The sequence below is a fragment of the Felis catus genome, chromosome B4, assembly GCF_018350175.1.
Source record: "Felis catus isolate Fca126 chromosome B4, F.catus_Fca126_mat1.0, whole genome shotgun sequence".
Lineage (NCBI taxonomy): Eukaryota > Metazoa > Chordata > Mammalia > Carnivora > Felidae > Felis > Felis catus.
Window position 1 is genome coordinate 12,628,745 of NC_058374.1, and position 19,960 is coordinate 12,648,704.

At 47.9% G+C, this 19,960-nt stretch overlaps 2 protein-coding genes across 10 annotated transcripts in view; one reads left to right on the forward strand and one right to left on the reverse strand.

The window, feature by feature from the left end:
* Window positions 1–19,960, forward strand: part of MCM10 (minichromosome maintenance 10 replication initiation factor) — a 109,833-nt gene that overhangs the window by 40,966 nt on the left and 48,907 nt on the right. The window contains exon 21 of one of the 5 annotated variants that reach the window (XM_045060879.1): window positions 3,324–3,549. The exons of 2 other annotated variants lie outside the window; for them this stretch is intronic. The gene's annotated coding sequence lies outside the window, so the exon portion shown is untranslated. Of the gene's footprint in view, window positions 1–3,323; window positions 3,550–19,960 lie in introns of those variants that run through there. 2 more of the 5 variants (XM_045060881.1, XM_045060883.1) reach the window with 2 other exon arrangements.
* UCMA (upper zone of growth plate and cartilage matrix associated) lies at window positions 312–15,071 on the reverse strand. 5 transcript variants are annotated; one of them, XR_006600297.1, is made up of 7 exons: window positions 12,611–13,012; window positions 12,206–12,271; window positions 12,021–12,116; window positions 8,335–8,433; window positions 4,270–4,421; window positions 956–1,053; window positions 312–410 (listed from the first exon to the last, which is right to left on the reverse strand). XR_006600297.1 is itself a non-coding variant. In XM_003988155.5 (5 exons), exons 1-5 carry the CDS (start codon window positions 12,768–12,770, stop codon window positions 4,324–4,326), a joined length of 519 nt encoding a protein of 172 aa, XP_003988204.2. In that variant the 5' UTR covers window positions 12,771–13,007; the 3' UTR covers window positions 3,935–4,323. The 5 variants fall into 5 exon arrangements, 2 of the variants coding, with proteins under 2 accessions (XP_003988204.2, XP_023112120.1); XR_006600296.1 differs by having other exon boundaries at window positions 312–1,053; XR_440665.5 differs by lacking the exons at window positions 312–410; window positions 956–1,053 and adding an exon at window positions 3,935–4,125 and having other exon boundaries at window positions 12,611–13,011.

Genomic DNA, 19,960 nt, shown 5'->3' on the forward strand with positions numbered 1-19,960 from the left:
CAGTGATCCAGAGCGGAACAGTGACCTTTGTTCCACTGAGGCTGGCTCTTTCTCCAGTTTAGACCAGAGACGGGCGGGGGCGCCTGGCCGGCTCAGTCAGAAGAGTATGCGACCCTTGACCTTGGGGTCGTGAGTTTGAGCCCCACATTGGGTGTAGAGATTACTAGATCAGTGATGTGAGATGGCAGGCAGACAGCAGAACTCCATTCCTTTCTGTTGAGATTTATGTTTGGAAACTTTGAAATATCCCTTCTCAAATAATCTGTCTCCTTGGGTAATAAGTAAAAATAGTAATGAAATACTGAGGCGTCTGCAAAGTTTTTACTTTATACCAGTTTTTTCCAGTGCAATCACGTTCTCATTTAAAGCTGCTGGTACTTTCAGTGAAGGCTGCAGAGAAGAGCAGGCGTCTGAAGGAGAAAACGGGCTGAGGGCAGAGGGGCGGCTGGTGGAAATGTGTGTCTCCTGTAGACGGAGTGTGCACTAATAACCTGGGGAAGTGTGATGTGGACACTAAAGTGGAAGGTGACATTTGCACTCTGAGGGGGCACATGGCTAGTGTATCATGAAAGAGTTCCCCCTTCCCGACCTTTCCGCCAGTATCCTCAGTTTGCTTGGTTTAAGAAACGTTGGCAAAGGTGTCCATCCAGTGATGGAGAGTACATAACCTCCTTGAAGAGAAATCTTATTTATCGTGTGTAATATACGTAAATACACACGTATTTAACGTGTGTAAGTTACGACTTACCATTTCGTTTCCAGAAATCTGCCTTAATAGAGGAATGGGTGAATAAAGTCTAGCATGTTCACTCATGTGAAGAGGGAACAAAGACACACACAAACAGCGCCACCCCCCCCCCCCGCCCCCGCCGTGGGGGCCATGTGATAGAAATATAAAATAGGGCTTATTGAGGGAAAACTGAGGCACACAGACAATCCCCTGAGTAGCCGTTACCTCACAGAAGTGAGCTGGGACTGGATGGAGCCGCACCAGCTCCACCACGAAGAAGCTTCCAGTAAAAGAATCCTGTTCCGTGATGCTTCTCCTTGCTTCTGGAAAGAAGCAAGGAACATGCCCGTGACAATATAATAATGAGCCGCTGGGTCAAGGCAAATACTCGGGTTAGAAAGAGGGAGCTTTCGGGGCTCAACTTCGGTCTCAGCCAGTTCTGTGTGGCCAAGATCTGCTAAGTGTCTCATTTCTGCACTGGATGTGGGGCGAGCTGGGTTTGCGCAATCACGTGTTCTGTTGCCTTTTAAAGAATGAAGTACGTGTGTGAGAAGAGACAGAAAAAGTGGAAGGAGGGGTGCTTGGGTGGCTTAGTCAGTTAAGCGTCTTGATTTCGGCTCAGGTCATGATCTCACAGCTCTAGAGGTAGAGCCCCACCTCGGGCTCCTCAGTGACAGTGTGCTGAGCCTTCCTGGGATTCTCTCTCTGTCCCTCCCTACTCATGCATCTCTCTCTCTCTCTGTGTCTCTCTCTCTCTCTCTCTCTGTGTCTCTCTCTCTCTCTCTCAAATAAATTTTTTAAAAAATGGAAGGATGCACCCCAAACGACTGACAGGGCTTACCTTGAATTAGGCAAGAAGGCAAAACTCCTCCTGTGTACTGGATTTCTTTCTTAATATTTTATCTTTAATCTCTATACCCACTGACGGGCTCGAACCCACAAGCGTGAGGTCAAGGGTCCCACGCTCTACCGACTGAGCCAGTCAGGTTCCCCATGTGTCATGGATATCTGTGCTGCTTGAATTTGCTACATTGAGCACCTATTGTAAATGAAATAATAAGTAGAAATGTCTTGTTTAAAAAAAAAAAAGAAAAGAAAAGATCTGGGGCGCCTGAGGGCAGGGGGTAGGGGGAGATTGGGTAAGAAGCAGCAAAAGTGTAAAGAACATTTTAAGTGGCGAAATGGCAGTTTTCAGTTGAACATTTTGTGCATGTTTTTCCAGTTCTGAGGAGTTTTCATTACTCTCCTGATTTCCTTTTGGAAGCATTCTAATTTGATCCCACAGGCAGCAAAGGGGTATGTTGGTAGCACAGCACACAAGCACACGCCTCGGCGATTTCCTAAAGAGCGTAATCCGAGTATTCCCAAGGCTCAGCTGCCAGTCCTTAAGGCATATTCATTCATCAGAAGCTCGTCACGCCGCTGAAAAATTGGGCACTGCTTGGGCTTTGGTTGTGCTGGGACTTGTGTCCCAAACCTGAGTCTCCAAAGGGTGAATCCCCACACTCCTGAGAAGAGAACAACTTCTCTATCCAACCTGCCCATGTAACAACATTTAATGACAGGGTTTGCCCGGTGCCCTTCTTGGCTTCTGAAGGCCAGTTTCGCTCCTGCTTGGAGTTTTTGTAAGAAAACACAGGGCTGACGAGGTGATTTGGAAAATGCCCAGTTTCTTAATCACTAGATTTTATCAGTCTTTTAAAAGATTACTTAAAGGGGCACGTGGCTGGCTAGGCCAGTTAAGCGTCCGACTTCGGCTCAGGTCATGATCTCACGGTTCGTGGGTTCGAGCCCCGCATCGGGCTCTGTGCTGACAGCTCAGAGCCTGGAGCCTGCTTCGGATTCTGTGTCTCCCTCTCTCTCTGCCCCTCCCCTGTTCACACTGTCTCTCTCTGTCTCAAAAATAAATAAATATTAAAAGACTACTTACAAATACATGCATTCATTACAAAAATGTCCTGATCTCACCCCACCTCTGATGGAGTATTGTACCACCGTTGAGCAGCTTTTCCTTAAACAAAGTCCCCCTGTGCTGCCCTGGGATCCTCAGAAGCAGGCTCGACTAGCTGGCCGGGGACCCACGTCTCCGGGGGAGCAGAGGGCTCAGGGGTGGGGACAGGTGTCCTTTGTATCTTCTAATCTACTGTGACTCCACTGCCTGCTGCACTTGTTCTTGGTGGTTTTGTGTTCTTAGTGTGGGATTCCTGAAGGTGGTTGGAAGCAAGGATGAAGCGGGGTAGATGCTGAGTCCGGGGCAGGAAGCAGAGTGGTTGAGAGGAGAAGGGGCACTGGTAGGAGCTGAATTGTGTGCCTGGTGTCCTAATAAGAAGATAAAGCATGTGGCTCCTGATCTTAAGCTTTGAAGGAAAAAAAAAAAAAAAACAAAAAAAAACCTTAAGGGGCCCCTGGGTGACTCAGTCAGTTAAGCATCCGACTCTTGATGTTGGCTCAGGTCATAATCTCGTGGTTTGGGGGTTCAGGCCCCACATCGGGCTCACTCTGACAGTGCAGAGCCTGCTTGGGATTCTCTCCTCCCCCTTCCCTGCCCTCGTGCTCGCTTGCTGTCAAAATAAATGGACTTTTTTTTAAAAAGTTATATCAAGAAGAGAAGAGAGACACAGAGACCCCATGACAACAGGTGCAGAGATTGGAGTGACACAGCCACAAGCCAAGGAGGCCCTGGAGCCGCCAGAAGCTGCAGCAGGCAGGGCAGGATCCTCCCGTAAAGAGAGGGAGGGAACACGGCTCTGCAGACACCTTGAATTGGGACCTCTAGCCTCCAGACCTGTAAGAGAATAAATTGTTATTTTTTAAAGCCACCCAGTTTGTTGCGCGTTGTTATGGCAGCCCTGAAGTAACCTGGGCACAAGGCAGAAAAGTGAGGTGACCCCCGATGCTAAATTTCAGCTCCTTTATAGTTTTGGCCACAGCCGGTCTTGCTGTAACCCTGGCTTCTGATGGATGCAATTAGGAAACCACGGTTGAACCTTGAGTCTCTTCGGAGACACGAGGAAGCCCCTAGGCTCAGTAACCATCCCAGAGAAGGGTCTAACCTAACCAGTTGTGTTGGCATCTCTCTTGCATTTGCGTGACTGCCGAGACAAGAAACTAGCGAGCAGCACTCCTGGAGATCGGGCTTTCAAAAGCCCAAGTCAATGAGGGGGACATGTGTCACTCGGCTCCGTGTGAGGTTTTACAAGATGATACAGTGTTGACTCAGCAATTTTATTTCTAAGCCTTAAGCGAACACGTCATCTGTCATCTTTATTGCGACCCTTCTCATTGTTCTACAGGACAGGAGTCTTAACTGTGGGAACAATGGCTAAATAAGGGGACGTCACTGAAGGTTTGGTGCCAGGAGGCCCCGCAGGTGTTTGCTCACCTCAGAAAATCATCTGCAAAGAAGCAAAAGCCAGGGCATCTTAAAACATCAGAACAAAAGGCCTGTGTGTTTACCACGGCAGCCCCCCCCCCCCCAGAGCCCCCCCAGTTGAGACCCTGTGAAGGGCCCTGCTGGTGTGGAGGCGTTGGTCAGACACCTGGGGTAGGTTTGTGAGTTTCAAGCTCCGTCTTCCTGCTCTGTCAAAATGAGGTCAGATGTGGTGGCGGTTATAGAGATATGATGGATGCAGGCCGTCGTAATGCCACTGGCGCCATTGCTCAATAGCTTCCCGGCTTCTCTCTTCCTGTTCTGGGGAACAGAGGTGAGGTCGTCATGTTAGTACGGAGAGCTCTCTGACCTGAGGAGAGCCACCAAGCTCTTGTCAGCCATCAATCCAAACTGCCTACCCTGTAGTGACCTGAACAAACTGTGCCTGGGTGCACTGGTGACAGAAGAGCTAAAGTGAAAGACGTGAGGGAACAGTGAGTCCAAAAGCCTCCCTGGTGAAGGTGAGAGCCAAGCCCAGGCAGGTGAAAGAGCTGGAGGCCAGGAGAGCCAGTCAAGGTTGGTTCAGTGCCCCTTCCTGTACATAATCACCAAGGGGGGACAGCCTTCACCAGAAATTGGCTCAAAGAAATAACAAGTAAGAAACAAAGTACAAAGATAACCCAGTAATAATGCAAAGAGATGATGGGCTTTATGGTCGAAAAAAATCATGGAAGGCAATGATTGTCAACTTCAAGCAATGGCATTATAAGGAATTTTTTCATCAGGCTTTAAAACTTAATGTGTTGTGTTTTTGTTTTTTTTTTTAATTTTGCTTTTTTAAGTTTATTTATTCTGAGAGAGAGATAGCAAACAGGAGTGCGTTAGAGTGGGAGACAGAATCCTAAGCAGGCTCCACACTGTCAGCGCAGAGCCCGATGTGGGGCTCGAACTCACAAAACCGAAAGACCATGACCTGAGCCGAGATCAAGAGTCTGACACTTAACTGACCGAGCCACCCAGGTGCCCCCAACATTGTTTTAAAAACCAACCAGAAAAGGGCATGGATGAAGCAAAGTGTGGGGAAATTTGATCATTGTTAATTCTGGGTGATGGTTATGTGGGGGTAACCAAGAAATATATATACTTTTCCATATGAATGAAATTTTTCAAAGTAAAAGGCTCTTGAGGGCGTGATTTTGGCATAAAAGTTGTTTTTTCTCCAGGTCGTGCCAAACTCTTCTCACCCCGTTACACTTCGACAGAGGGAAGGCCTCCCTGGTAGAGACCCAAAGACCCAAACAATGTAACTTCTGTGCAGGGAACCACATGTGGCTGAGCATCTTCAGCCAAGTCAGGTGTCACACAGCCAACTCCAGATGGCCTGACCCAGGCTTCTGGCTTTGAAGGTGGAAGCAGATCTGTGCTGCCACGCAGACCTTAGAAGTAGGGGCTCAGCACACTGTTCGCTCTGGCACTTTCAGAGGCAGAACTCAGAGGCATCTTTGCCTTGTAAAGATGGTGGTTTTGAGTAGAGGTGCAGCCAGGCACCACAACAGAATAGGTCCAGTGTCTTAGATGCGCCGATGGGCCTTGGAGATGGGGTTCTCAGCCTCTCAGGAAGGTCACTCTGGTCCAGAAATCACTCGCAGACCACCTGCCTAAACTTCCTGCTTTGAAAATCCAAGTCCTTTCCTTTACCCATAGTAGTTCCTCAGCATTTGCTTTTTTTTTTTTTTTTAACGTTTATTTATTTTTGAGACAGAGAGAGACAGAGTATGAACGGGGGAGGGGCAGAGAGAGAGGGAGACACAGAATCCGAAGCAGGCTCCAGGCTCCAAGCTGTCAGCACAGAGCCCGACGCGGGGCTTGAACCCACGAACTGCGAGATCATGACCTGAGCCGAAGTCGGACGCCCAACCGACTGAGCTACCCGGGCGCCCCCCTCAGCATTTGCTTTTAAGGGGTGGGAGGTAAACCTCAACTGGCAGTTATTCTGAGACAGGTGACGCTGTCACATCAAGATAGCCAACTGAAAAACTAAGGTCCTGACTGAGGAGAGTGTAGGGCTTGGAACGCCCCCCCCCCCCCCCCCAGGGTAGAGGTCTTACCAGCCCGGCCCCCACGCAGGACACAGTGCTCTGGGGCAGAAGCAAGGGAAGAGGAGGAAAACAGAAATGAGTTTCACTTCCTGCGACGCTCACCCACTCACCCACTCACTCTCAGGCAGGCTGGGCCCGCTTCACCTCCTTGCCTCCTTCCTTTATCAAGCTCTGAGAAGACCTCTCCTGGGTTTGGGGGGTGGGGGTGCTCTCTTTTCTCTCCTCACTCCATCTGTCCACACGGGCCAATTCCTAGATCAAAGTGAGTCCTCGAGACCTCTCTGCACGTGATCCTCCTTCATTTATAAGAACGTTGCTTTGCTGGCAAAACACCTTGGTTCAAATCCCTGACTAGCTATGGCAGCTTGGATATTTAGGGATCCTTTCTAAGCCTGAGTGTTTAAAACTAAAAAACAAATGATTAAGGCCTGAGAGGCTGGTTGTCAGGGTTGGAGGGTTCAGAACAGTGCCCAACAGAGCAAGTGCTCCGCCAGTAATCACAGCTCCGTCACTACAGTCCCCATAGGCCTGAGGCCCCTGATCACTGTCTCCTCTGCCTTTAGTCGAGGACTTGTCATCCCGGAGTGCCTGGCCCCTCACCCTAACTCATCGTGAAAGGGAAAACAGTGAGTGTTCTCCACCCAGATGCGAAACATTAAAAATGTACAAAATAAAGTGCTAAAAAAACAAAACAAAAACTGAAGGAATTTTGCAGGCCATATGCTCATTTTTTAAATGCCTCTCCCAACTGTTCACCAAGGTAAACACATATCCAACAGAAATATTTCCCTCTGAGTCGAGACAGCCTGAATTTGGTCTTGATATTACCAGGAAAGCTTGATTTGGCAGGATCCAAGCCCAATACCTCAGGGGCCACCTGCGAGGCAGTGGGCATGGCCTGCAGCCCTCAGGTACCTGTTGATTGTATCCTTTTCCTAAGAGATGCCATAAAAGGGCAAATCCACTAGAGGGTACCAGCCAGGAGGACCACAACTTCAGAACTGAAATCACTGACTTTCTCTAGCAAAGGTCATCTAACCTGGGGCCTTGTGTCCAAGCTCAAGTGCATCAGGAGCATTTCCATCTTAATGATTGAGGAAAGACTCAAACCGACACACTCTGGCCAGCCAGTCAGGCCTATTAAATGTTCCTACACATTTTTTGCTCCGGGTACCACTTGAGTACGCTTAATAGATGCAAAGTCAAATCCCACCCCATGGGAGACTGATTCAGAGACAGAACCTCCTTCTGCCCATGCCCATACCCAGCTGCCTCCATGGAGGACTTGATGAAATCAACATTTCCTGAGGGAGGTAGGAGTCCCATCTGCCCGAGGGCTAATGGAGGGAATAAAGTATGCCGATTGCCTGATAAGAAGAGACTGAGACAAAGGCCAAAGCCTAGAAAAGATATGAACAGCAACTGCATAGGACACAAGCAGAACACAAAATGTATGGTGTGTCCAGCACGATGGGTGAGTTGCTTTCTGAGGTCAGGTTTCCTGGTTTTCTTACAGCCATCAAATAAAATGCTGATCAGAGTGAATAGGTAAATGAAGGGCTTGGTTTTCCAGAATGAGTAGTTCCTAGAGCTGTTGTATTGATGTGAATCCAAGGTACTTGAAAGGTATAACCCACGTGTACCCGAGCTAAGCCACTAGGTGTAGCCGCTAAGAGAACACAGTGATTCCCACATAAGAGTAGAAAATAGAATCAGCTGAACATTCCCTGAGCCAGTGGAAACCTACGTGCTGTATCCTCTCCTCGCCTTCTCAAGGTCTACAGCCATGTCTGTGCCTTTCTTCCTTCAAGACTCCCAAAGATGTGAACTGAAAGAGCCTCTCTTCCCTCCCTCCTCTAATTAAAATTTAGGGATGGGGCGCCTGCGTGGCTCAGTCAGTTAAGCGTCCGACTCTTGCACTCGGCTCACAGTTCGTGAGATTAAGCCCTGAGTCGAGCTCTGTGCTGAAGGCACAGAGCCTGCTTGGGATTCTCCCTCTCTGCCCCTCCCCTGCCTGTGCACTCTCTCTCAAAATAAAATAAATTAACATTTACATTGAGGGAGACATGGAGGCAACTTTTGATTTTTCCCACCAAGGCCCGCTTCCCCAACGACCCTGGCTGAAGAGCTCTTACCATCATTTTGCTCCTCCACGAAGTTCTCAAACTCGTTCCTTTGTTCCTCGTAGTACTCTCTCCGAAGCTCATTGGCCCGTAGCTTCTGCCTGTTCTCCGCTGGGAAAGGGCAAGAGGCGAGAGTTGCCTCCAAGAATGGGGGCAGCCGCACGCATTTAGGGGAACACTAATGGTTTTGCCTGAGAAACTTAACCTGGTTGGGAGGGGTTGTTTGAGAGGGAGAAGGATGGCGGTTTCGCTAAGATGGTTGACTCCTGACGCAAACTTTAAAACTTGAGAGACCCAGGAACTCAGCCTCTGCAACCATGCCATTCTGCAAGTGAGAAAAGCAATCACTCATAAAATTAATGGTGCATCCAAGTGTCCTGGGCCAGTTAGAAACTAGGAATCCTGTGATCAAAAATCAGGAGGGAGTCATCAACTTAAAGTCAATTTCACATTCATACCTTCAAATCCACTCAACATCTTTGAGCACCTGTCACAGCCAAAATGTGTGTTAGGCACTGAGATTAAAAAGGCAAGTAAAAAAGGTTGTGTCCCTCGACTTTAGGGGCCAGTAGTTCAGATAAGGAGAAAGAAATAACAATAAGTGATGCCCAAGGTCACCAGGGTAGCTCAGTCCATTCAGTGTTCGACTACAGCTCAGGTCATCATCTCACGGTTCATGAGTTTGAACCCCACATCAGGTTCGGCACTGACAGGTGGAGCCTGCTTGGGATTCTGTGTCCCTCTCTCTGTCCCTTCCCTGCTCACGCTCTGTGTCTGTCTCAAAAAATGAATAAAAGATTAAAAAAAAATCTTTTTTTAAGTCATGCCTAGTGGTTGCTGTGATAGAAGCGTACACAGGGCACGATCATGGCATGAGTTAGGGAAATCTTAGATGATCCTTGGTATCCATTTCCTTAGGCAATTCCCTCCCTTTGTGTGGGTTGGCCTTAATGACTCTTCTACTGAACTGGAGGTGGCATACCATGATGGAATGTGGCTTCCTTCTTGGGCCTCTCTTGCTCTGCTGGAAGCCAGAGAACTCTTAGTTCTACATGATAAAATTGGAGGTCCACTTCTATGTGGCTGCTACACCAGTAGCCCCTTGAGCCCCGGTGGGAATCCCCACCTGAACTAGCACATCACACCTCACCACACTTCACACTTGAAAGTAGCCTGAAAAAACCATTCAAGATTATAGATTTTTAGGTGTAAAATAGTTTCCAGGTTCACCCACTTCTACCCTTAAATCTTGACCGCTTTGGTGTGAGGACTCTGGTTGTCTGGAGGAAGTTATCGAGAGCTCTCTTAGTATCAAGATATTTCTTTTAACTGGGCTTCAACTTGGGGCGCCTGGGGGGCTCAGTCAGTTAAGCGTCTGACTTCGGCTCAGGTCATGATTTCGCGGTCCGGGAGTCTGAGCCCCACGTTGGGCTCTGTGCTGACAGCTCAGAACCTGGAGCCTGCTTCGGATTCTGTGTCTCCCTCTGTCTCTGTCCTTCCCCTGCTCACACTCTGCTTCTCTCTCAAAAATAAACATTAAAAAAAATTTAACCGGGCTTCAACTGGACAAATCCACAACATCAGGAAGGCCGTGTCTGGTGCAGGAAGCACTGGACCCTGAAGGACACCTCACACCCCTCTGGCACAATCACATCAAAGAGGGGGGACTCACATGCTGTAGTTATTTATAATATATTACACTATATTATATTATTATTGTTGAACTCAGATTAAAAATCCAGTTAACTATGACTTGATCTCCATGCAGATTTCATTGGGTAAATCCCATGTTTTCCCCACACTTGTGCCTTTATCCACATAATTGTGGGACTTTTGAGCCTGGTGGAAGGAATTTCCTTTCCCAAGCCTCCCCCGACCCTTGCCCAACATTCATACAATTCTTAGGAGGGAATTGAGGCTCACAGAGGTACAGTGACCTAATCGAAGTCATACAGTTGGTCGAGGTACAGCTTGGGACAAGCCAGAGCCCCAGGTACCCACACTCCACACCTTGGCCCAGAACATACCTGTCATGGCACCATCTTCCTTTTGACCCACCTTGAGCCCCAGTGTGCTCCAGGTACCAGAAAGCCACTGAGGATGGGAAGGAAGGGGTTTGGAGTCTAGGAAGCAAGGCCTTAAGGAGACATCACCAATCCTAAAGAAGCGTTTGCCATTCCTATGTACTTCAAAAAAGAAATCGTCTTCCCACGTTGCCTTTTTGGAGCCGCCACAAATGAGACCTCTGACTCAGCAATGGCCAACAACATTTGGGACAAAGTGCCACGTCGACACCGCATCCGGTGCACTGTGGGTGTCCCTTCTTAGGAAGGGATTAGTTCCTCCTCATGCTAAAAGGACCCTGCGTCTTTCCCCAGAAGCTTCGCGATGTCAGATGCCTTTTTCCTGGTTCCGAATTCCAGTCTATCAGTGTCACATGCATTTTACCCACCCTGAGACATGTTCGGGCTCTCCCGTGCACGGAGTAGGCCAAGTGACAGCAGGTGAGCTCAGGGGCACCTTGCGTGTTCAGCCTGTCCTGGACCCCCCACGACCGATGCACAGAGCTTCTGTCTGGGGTGAGGGGCCTCTGACTTCCCATGCCCTTTGTGGTTCTGAACCAGCTGATGAGGATGGAAACTATTCTCCTGTCCTGAATTCACTCCTGCTCCCTGCTAAAAATTTGCCAGGACGTTGCTTCTCTGATTTCCATCAAGAACTGCCCGGGCTCCATCCATCACAGCCCTTTCAGTGTTTCTTGACATTTGTTAACTTCTAAATCTCAAGTTGTAGGAGGCCTGGAGGTTTTCCCAGTGTGGCTAATATTTACTCAGTTTGGTGGGGGGGGGGGGGGGGGAGGAATTTCATCTCTAAGCATTTTCATTATTTGAAAACAGTCCTGTTATTTTTACTGAGCAAGTTACCTTGCTGAGTGTGCTGAGGGAAACAAAGAGTTTATTCAGACACACAAGTAATGATCAAGCCATAGACTTGGAGACAGAGCTCAGAGTCCTTGGAAGAATCTAGTTCAAGGGCAGGAAACTCAAATGCCTTCAAGGGTCAGCAGGTCATGGAAATGAGGGTCCCTGCCAGGCAGGGGACACCAGGACCTACTTCAAACTGAGGAGACACATTCCAAGCTCAAAAGCCTCTCAAATGTATTAGACACAAAATTTAAAAAAAACAAAACACTGCCAGCTGAGTACCACAATTTCAGGGGCTTATAAATAAGGAAACATAGGCCCAGAGGGGAGGAAGTGGCCAAGGCCACTTAGCACAGCTGTCACCAGACCCAGAGTCCCAGCCCCTATTCCCAGGTGCCCTCTCCTTGCAATGCTGTTGCTCTCGCATGCGAGGCACTGTTCTATAGGCCAAAAAGCACACACTGAGATACCATGTTTCCTCTTGACTAGAACGTATTTCTCCTTAACATTTTAAACTTCTCCAAAATTGGGATGCATCTCAGCTCTATTAAGTGCATTTGATGTGGCACTGTCCTTTGTTCCCTACCCTGACGGTGTAGTTGAAGACGTGACCTGCCATCGAGGACGTGTAATTTCTAATTCAGAGCTGCTGTCACTTTGATACCCAATGGCCCAGTTTGAGCCCTCCTGGGTCCCTTGCAGCCCCACAGCCCAGCCCACTGGGACAGAAAGAACGGGAGGGGGGAGCAGAAGGCAGGCCTCCAGCATCCTTACCGTTGACCTCATCTTGGGATTTTGGGGACCGCTTGCCGCGCCTCTTGAGGAAATTTGAAGCATCTGATTCCTGCATGAAGATCTTCTGTTCTACATCTGAAAGTCGAGAGAGGCCGGTCACGAGCGGCATGGGCTCACCAGGGCACCTCAGTAGCCCTGCACCCCGGGGTGGCCCTTGCACTCACCTTCCCGAACGTCCTGTCCTGCCTCCTGCTGGGTGCCCACCGATGCACCAGCGCCCTCCTGCAGCGCTGTGGGAGAGCACAGCATGAGGGCTGCAGCACCCCAAGGGGAACCTTCACCCTGAGCTGGGCTGGGACAGTCCTTCCTAGTTACTGTGTCTTGCCCGGCCCCAGGGTGGGGTCCCAGGTCCCTCACATACCAGCCATAGAGCAGTCTCCCCAGGAAACCAGCAGGCAAGCTATTTTCTCTGTGTTCTATTGTTATACACACACACACACACACACACACACACACACACACACACACACCAGACACAGTCATCTGCACAGTAAGCACCCCCTTTCCACCTGGGCCACCTGAGCAGCCTCACCCAACACCAGTGCAACCTGGAGTCTCCCCATACTCACTAGTGAGGAGCACAGCAGCTGAGAGACAGCAGGCGAGAAGCAGCTGTCTCCAGGCCATCTTTGGATGGGCTGAGGCTCCGTTTGGGAACCACAAGGCAGACGGAGAGGGCTCTGCAGACCCTGAAGCCAGCCGCCAGGTCCTCACTTCTGTGCCAGGCATGCCAGGGGGGAGGGAGGCAGGAGACCCGGATGCCTATGGTGGGGAGTGGGAGGGGTCTCAGCCGCAGCTCCCATTGGCTGCTCCTCCTGGAGCACTGGAGATGTTTTTGGCGTCCTGCAAACCTCCACTGAAGCAGAGCCTGTCGTTGGGGCCCCGGCCGAGACAGTTTTGAAGAGGCCTTTCCAAGATCCGCACCTAAGGAGTTGCTGTTGGAATGCCCAGTCCCAGACTCAGGATTTCAAAGAGCTCCTGGCATCTGCTCCAGGGTAGGTGGGGACTCTAGTCCTGGAGGCTAAGGACTGCAGAGGGGGTGGGAGGAGGGCCTCAGTGAGAGACTTTGAGGTATTAGGCCAGGAGGGACCAGAAAGCCTGGAAGAGCCCCTCGGGCAACCCTCATGTGGATACATGGGCTGTTAGAACCGTAACCAGAGTACCCCTCACCTCAACGAGTCACCCAGCTGATGATGTTCCCTGTCAAGCAAAACACAGACCCCTGCTCCGGGGGTCCCAGCACCCTTCCAAGACTTAGAGGAAGAGAGGCAGTGAGCCTTTCACTGCAGAGGGAGAGCAGTGCACAGTGTGTGAAAAGCCCACAGCTGAGCATGGGTGTCTAGAAGGAGACAAAGGCACACCCCATGTGGGGGAGGAAGTGAATTCCTAGAAGTGGGAATGCTACCCAATCAGAGCTCTGTGGGGCCATCAGAACGCAGTCCCTCTGGAGATGTGTTCTTCATGCTCTCGTTGATTATGAGCCAGCCTCGACTCTTACCAGCTGGAAAGTTGCGCTTGGGTCATTGTTGAGAGTTCTTAATGACAACCATCGCTAGGCCTAGAGCACAGCCCACATGTACCCGAAGGTGTGGGGAGAGTGAGGGCACCTGTGGGAGGCCTGTCCCCCAGTTGTCTCACCAGTGAGCTTCTTGGCCATGCCTGGGATGGCAAGGCTAAGTGAAGCCCTTTTGAGGAAATGCAGATAGTTCAGTAATACCAGAGCCCAGGAGCATGAGGAGGGGCTGGAGGTAGGAAGGGCCAAGGTCACAGGAAGGAGTCTCTATCTTTGTGAGGCACCCTAGTGTGTGGGCTGTAAGCACAGACCTGACCAGCCTCCCTGGATTCAAACCCAGCTTCCCACTTGGCCATCTGCATGGCCTTGGGCAAGTCATTTGACCTCTCCGTGTCTAATCCCCTCCTCTGCCACGTAGACTGACCTAAGGATTGGAGTTAGTGCATCCAAAGTCCTTAGAATGGTGCCTGGCATGCGTGGATCACCGGATATGTGTTTGCTGTCGGGACACAGTCATGAACCATTGAATGATACTGAGCAAAGTGACAGGAGGGATTTTGTTTTTTGTTTTTTGTTTTTTTGGGTTTTTTTTAGGAACACTACCTTCCCAGTGATGTGGAGGGTGGGAGGGATTAGGTTAAAGGGCTAGGACTTAGAGAAGGCTTTTGCAGTAGTCCAGGTGGGAGATGGTGTCAACAAAAGGTGGGGGCTGGGCAGGAATGGAGAAGACAGAGCACTTCAAAGACTGAAGAAAGAATCAGTAGTGGGGCGCCTGGGTGGCTCAGTCAGTTGAGCATCTGATTCTTAAATTTTTTTTTTCAACGTTTATTTATTTTTGGGACAGAGAGACAGAGCATGAACGGGGAGGGGCAGAGAGAGAGGGAGACACAATCAGAAACAGGCTCCAGGCTCTGAGTCATCAGCCCAGAGCCTGACGCAGGGCTCGAACTCATGGACCGCGAGATCGTGACCTGGCTGAAGTCGGACGCTTAACCGACTGCGCCACCCAGGCGCCCCAAGCATCTGATTCTTGATTTTGGCTCAGGTCATGATCCCGGGGTCTGTGCTGGGTGTGGAGCCTACTTGAGACCCTCCCTCTGCCCCTCCCCAACTCACATACATGTGCTCTCTCTCTCTCTTTCTCCTTCTCTCTCTCTAAATAAATAAACTTAAAAAAAAAATCAGTAGGACTCAGCTAATTAGCTAAGGGCAATGGGAGGCTGGGAGATGTGGATTTAGATGGTTCCCACGTTTCCAGTTTGAGTAGCTGGGGGGATGGTTGGCAAGACCATTTAATGAGGTGGAGAACATGGAGAGAGGGCATATCATTGGACAACTCAAGTATCCAACACTTACGGGATTCAAACCAGGTCTAATGTCAAATCCAGTGCTCTTCTCATTTTCCCACAACAATAATTTTGTGAATATACTAAGCCATCACCACAATCAATTTTAGGACACTTTCATCACCATACCCATTAGCAGTCACTCCCCATTTCTCCAACCCCCAAAGCCCTAGGCAACCACTAATCTGCTTTCTGTCTCTATGGATTTCCCTGTTCTGGGCATTCCATCTAAATGGAATCATACAATGTATGGCCCATTATGACTGGTTTCTTTCACTTTAGATACTGTGTTCAAGGTTCATTTATGTTCTAGCACACATCAGTACTCCCATTTCTCCCTCATGCGGAATAATATTCTGTTGTACAGATATGCCATATTTTATTTATCCATTCATCACTAAATGGGCATTTGGGTTGTTTCTTCCTTTTGAATATCATAAATAAGGCGATGTGGGGTGCCTGGGTGCCTCAGTCGATTAAGTGTGCAACTCTTGATTTTGGCTCAGGTCGTGATCTCACAGTTTCATGGGTTCAAGCCCCACGTGGACTCTGCCCTGCAGGGCCTGCTTGAGATTCTCCCTCTCTCTGCCTCTCCCCCACTCACACTCTATCTCTCTCAAAAAAGTAAACTTAAAAAAATTTTTTTAAATTATTATTAAGTAATGCTATTACGAACACCCTTGTGCTGCATGGTTTTGTGTGGACATCCGTTTTTATTTCCATTGGGTAGATACCTTGGAGCAGAGTTAGTTCAAATGGTACCTTCATATTTAACCTTTGAGGAAATCTCACATTATATTTTACATGTTCATTTACTCATCTTTCTCCTCTAGTGCTATGAGGTCTCTTTGATGAAGAGAAGTTTCTATCTTGTTCTACTAAAATGATGCCCAGCACAGATGTACTTCATCGGTGTTTACTGAATTAATTAATGAAAATACTCCTGGGTGAGGGCAGTAAAAGGAAACATTTATAAGTTTATTTCAGTGGACAATTTATAAGAAGGTACACACACGGACCCAAAATTTACAAGTTAATGTATCCCTGGGTTCAGGATTGTTCTCAAGGTTAGCAGGAACAAATTTTGTGGTACATTCATGGATTGATTAAAGTGCAAACAAGATGGCTTTAACATTTGCCTCAGTTCGACTGAAGTTTAGACAGGTTTCTTCTTGATGATAGGCTCCCTTTTCTCGAGCATTTACTTTAGAAAACTTGAAACTGTAAATTCTTTCTCTGCCCCTTTGATGTAATGCATATCTTCTCCCAGTCTCTTGCTGGTCTTATAATCCAGGAATGTCTTTCTCAGGGACCTGGGAGACATCTTTTTGGAATGAAGACACCGGGGCACCTGGGTGGCTCAGTCAGGCATCTGACTCTTGGTTTCAGCTCAGGTCATGATCTCAGTCATGAGGTCCAGCCCTGCATCAGGCTCTGTGCTAGGCATGGAGCCTGTTTAAGATTCTCTCTCTCCCCCTCTCATTCTCCCTCTCACTCTGTCTCAAAAAAAAAAAAAAAGGAAAGGAAAACCTCAAAGGAGATATCACCCCATCCCCCAATCCCTATGGGAGCATAGACACTTGGCTGTGATAGGCACCCTGCTCCAACTGTGAAGGGCAATTAAAAACTTCAGGTGACCACAATCCCTATCAAAACCACACCAGCATTCTTCACAGAGCTAGAACAAAAAATCCTAAAATTTGTATGGAATCAGAGAAGACCCTGAATAGCCAAAGCAGTCTTGAAAAAGAAAACCAAACCAGGAGGCATCACAGTCCCAGACTTCAAGCTATATTACAAAGCTGTAATCATCAAGACAGTATGGTACTGGCATAAAAACAGACACCCAGATCAATGGAACAGAATAGAGAACCCAAAACTGGACCCACAAACGTATGGCCAACTAATCTTGGACAAAGTAGGAAAAAATATACAATGGAATAAAGACAGTCTCTTCAGCAAATGGTGCTGGGGAAACTGGACAGCAACAGGCAGAAGAATGAACCTGGACCACTTTCTTACACCATACACAATCAAAGTGGATCAAAGACCTAAATGTTAGATAGGAAGCCATCAAAATCCGCGAGGAGAAAGCAGGCAGAAACCTTTTTGACCTTGGCTGCAGCAACTTCTTACTCAACATGTCTCCAGAGGCAAGGGAAACAGAAGCAAAAATGAACTATTGAGACCTCATCAAAATAAAACCTTCTGCACAGCGAAGGAGACAATCAGCAAAACTAAAAGGCAACCGACGGAATGGGAGAAGATATTTGCAAATGACATATCAGATAAAGGGTTAGTATCCAAAAGCTATAAAGAACTTCTCAAACTCAACACCCAAAAAACAAATAATCCAGTGAAGAAGTGGGCAAAAGACATGAATAGACACTTCTCCAATTAAGACATCCAGATGGCCAACCAACACATGAAGAAATGCTCAACATCACTCATCATCAGGGAAATACAAATCGAAACCACAATGAGATAGCACCTCACACCTGTCAGAATGGCTAGCATTAACAATTCAGGCAACAACAAATGTTGGCGAGGGTGCAGAGAAAGAGGATCTCTTTTGCACTGCTGGTGGGAATGCAAGCTGGTGCAGCCACTCTGGAAAACAGTATGGAGTTTCCTCAAAAAGCTAAAAATAGAACTACCCTATGATCTAGCAGTTGTACTACTAGGTATTTATCCACGGGATACAGGTGTGCTGTTTCACAGGGGCACATGCACCCCCTTGTTTATAGCAGTACTATCAACAATAGTCAAAGTATGGAAAGAGCCAAATGTCCATCGATGGATGAATGGATAAAGAAGATGTGGTGTTATACATACATACAATGGAGTATTACTCAGCAATCAAAAAGAATGAAATCTTGCCATTTGCAACTACGCGAATGAAACTAGAAGGTATTATGCTAAGCGAAATTAGTCAGAGGAAGACAAATATCATATGACTTCACTCATATGAGGACTTTAAGATACAAAACAGATGAAAGGGAAGGGAAGCAAAAATAATATAAAAACAAGGAGGGAGACAAAACATAAGAGACTTAAATATAGAGAAAAAGCAGGGGTGCTGGAAGGATTGTGAGGGAAAGATGGGTAAATGGGTAAGAGGCATTAAGGAATCTGTTCCTGAAATCATTGTTGTACTATATGCTAATTTGGATGTAAATTTAAAAATAAATTAATAGAAAAAAATAACTGCAGGTGACCTGAGATTCCCCCTACCCCAGCTCTCAAAAATTCTCATATTCCTGTTTCAGTGGAGTTGACCTTTGTGTCATTCCTCTGGTGTAGTATTCCTGGAAAAGTCTTCCTTGCCTTTTAGCTTTGCTTTTGCAGTTTTAACTTGGACCGGGTCATTGATTCAACCTATCACCTGATCCACCAGGGTCAAGTGGAAATGGCCCTTGAAAAGAGTGTGTCCAGAAAAATAAAGTTACTAGATGCTATGACCCATGGTAAGCGTTTTTCCAGAATAAATATTTGAAAGTCCATTTTCTGTACCTGATGTCAAGAATACATTATGTTCTTTCATGATTTTGCATTCTCAATGGACTAATTATGTTCCTGAGCCCACTCTCCCTGCACATTTGGTAGGGTGAGTGAAGGATTATCTCAAAAGGGGGACTCATGACCCTTGGAACCAGAAGCTCCCTGGAACTCAACTTCCTCAGGAGCCCCCACAGCAGGTCTAGGTAAGCACTTTCCCTGCCACCTCCTCAGGTCTCAGGAGCAGTGAGAAGCAAACCCATTAGATGCGAAGGTGTATGTTTTTTTTGTTGGGCAAGAGAGTGATAGCTTGCAAACTCAAAGTTTCAACTCATCTGATGTCCCTCTGGAGTCAACTGTGTCGACACAGGAGAGTGTGGAGAATGAGGGCTTCGTGAGTCAGGACAACATTTCTAAGACCTCTCTGGTTTATTTTCCCGTAAAAGCCATTCATTTTTCTAAGCACCTCGCCAGGGTGTTGTGGGGCTGTTTACAGCTTATTCTCTCACATGCTGCAGAGAAGTATTATCAGTCCCTATGAAAATGGTCCTTACAGGTCTCCCTGTAGAATTAAGTCTGACAGGGGATGTCTCCATTCAGAAAAAAGGCATGGGACATTCTAGAGCTGTGTAGAGAACTGCCATGAGATCACCCTATCTGGGTTGCTGTTCAGTAGACAAGCACTGTAATGGCTCCAAAATCACTAAAATAGTAAAATACTTTCTTATTAGTGGATAAATAGACACTTTCTTGAGCCATCTTCCCAATGCCCTCTACTGCCCCAGTGCCCCAGCCTCTGCCCCAGGACCCCACTTTCTGCAATCCGTTCCCTAAAGGGGTGATGCTTGGGCGCCTGGGTGGCTCTGTCATTAAGCATCTGACTTCAGCTCAGGTCATGATCTCACGTTCGGAGTTTGAGTCCCACATGAGGTGAACTCAAGCCCCACTTCCAGTGAGCTCGAGCCCTGCTTCGGGTGAACATGAGCCCCACTTGAGGTAAAATATGAGCCTGGCTTCGGGTGAGCCCCACTTCTCTCTCTCTCTCTCTCTCTCTCTCTCTCTCTCTCTCTCTCTCTCTTTCTTTTTCTCTCTCCCACTCCTGGGATTCTCTCTGTCTGTCTGCCCCTCACTCACTTGCTCCCTCTCTCTCTCTCCCTCTTAAATAGGTAGGTAGGTAGGTAGGTAGGTAGGTAGGTAGATGATGCTTGACCCAGCAGGGAACCTCCAGAACGCTGCTATGCTCCCACAGCTAGCCTGATTGATCCAGTGCCTGTCCTTTGCCAGCCAAACGTATTTCATATCACTCTGAATTAGGGGCTTTCTGATAACTCACTGTTCCTATGAACTTACCTTATATGTTGTCCACCTCTCCTTACCGCCTCTGTTCTGTTTTCTCTATGTAGTACCACCCCCAACCACCGTCAGAAATCCTGTGTCTACTGCAAAGCCCATGTATAAGGAGGTTTATAGTGTCTTTATTTATAAGAGTACAAAAATGGATTTCAATCTAAATGAAAAAGTGGAGCACATGTTATGGTACATGTGTGAAAGAAGGGTATGTA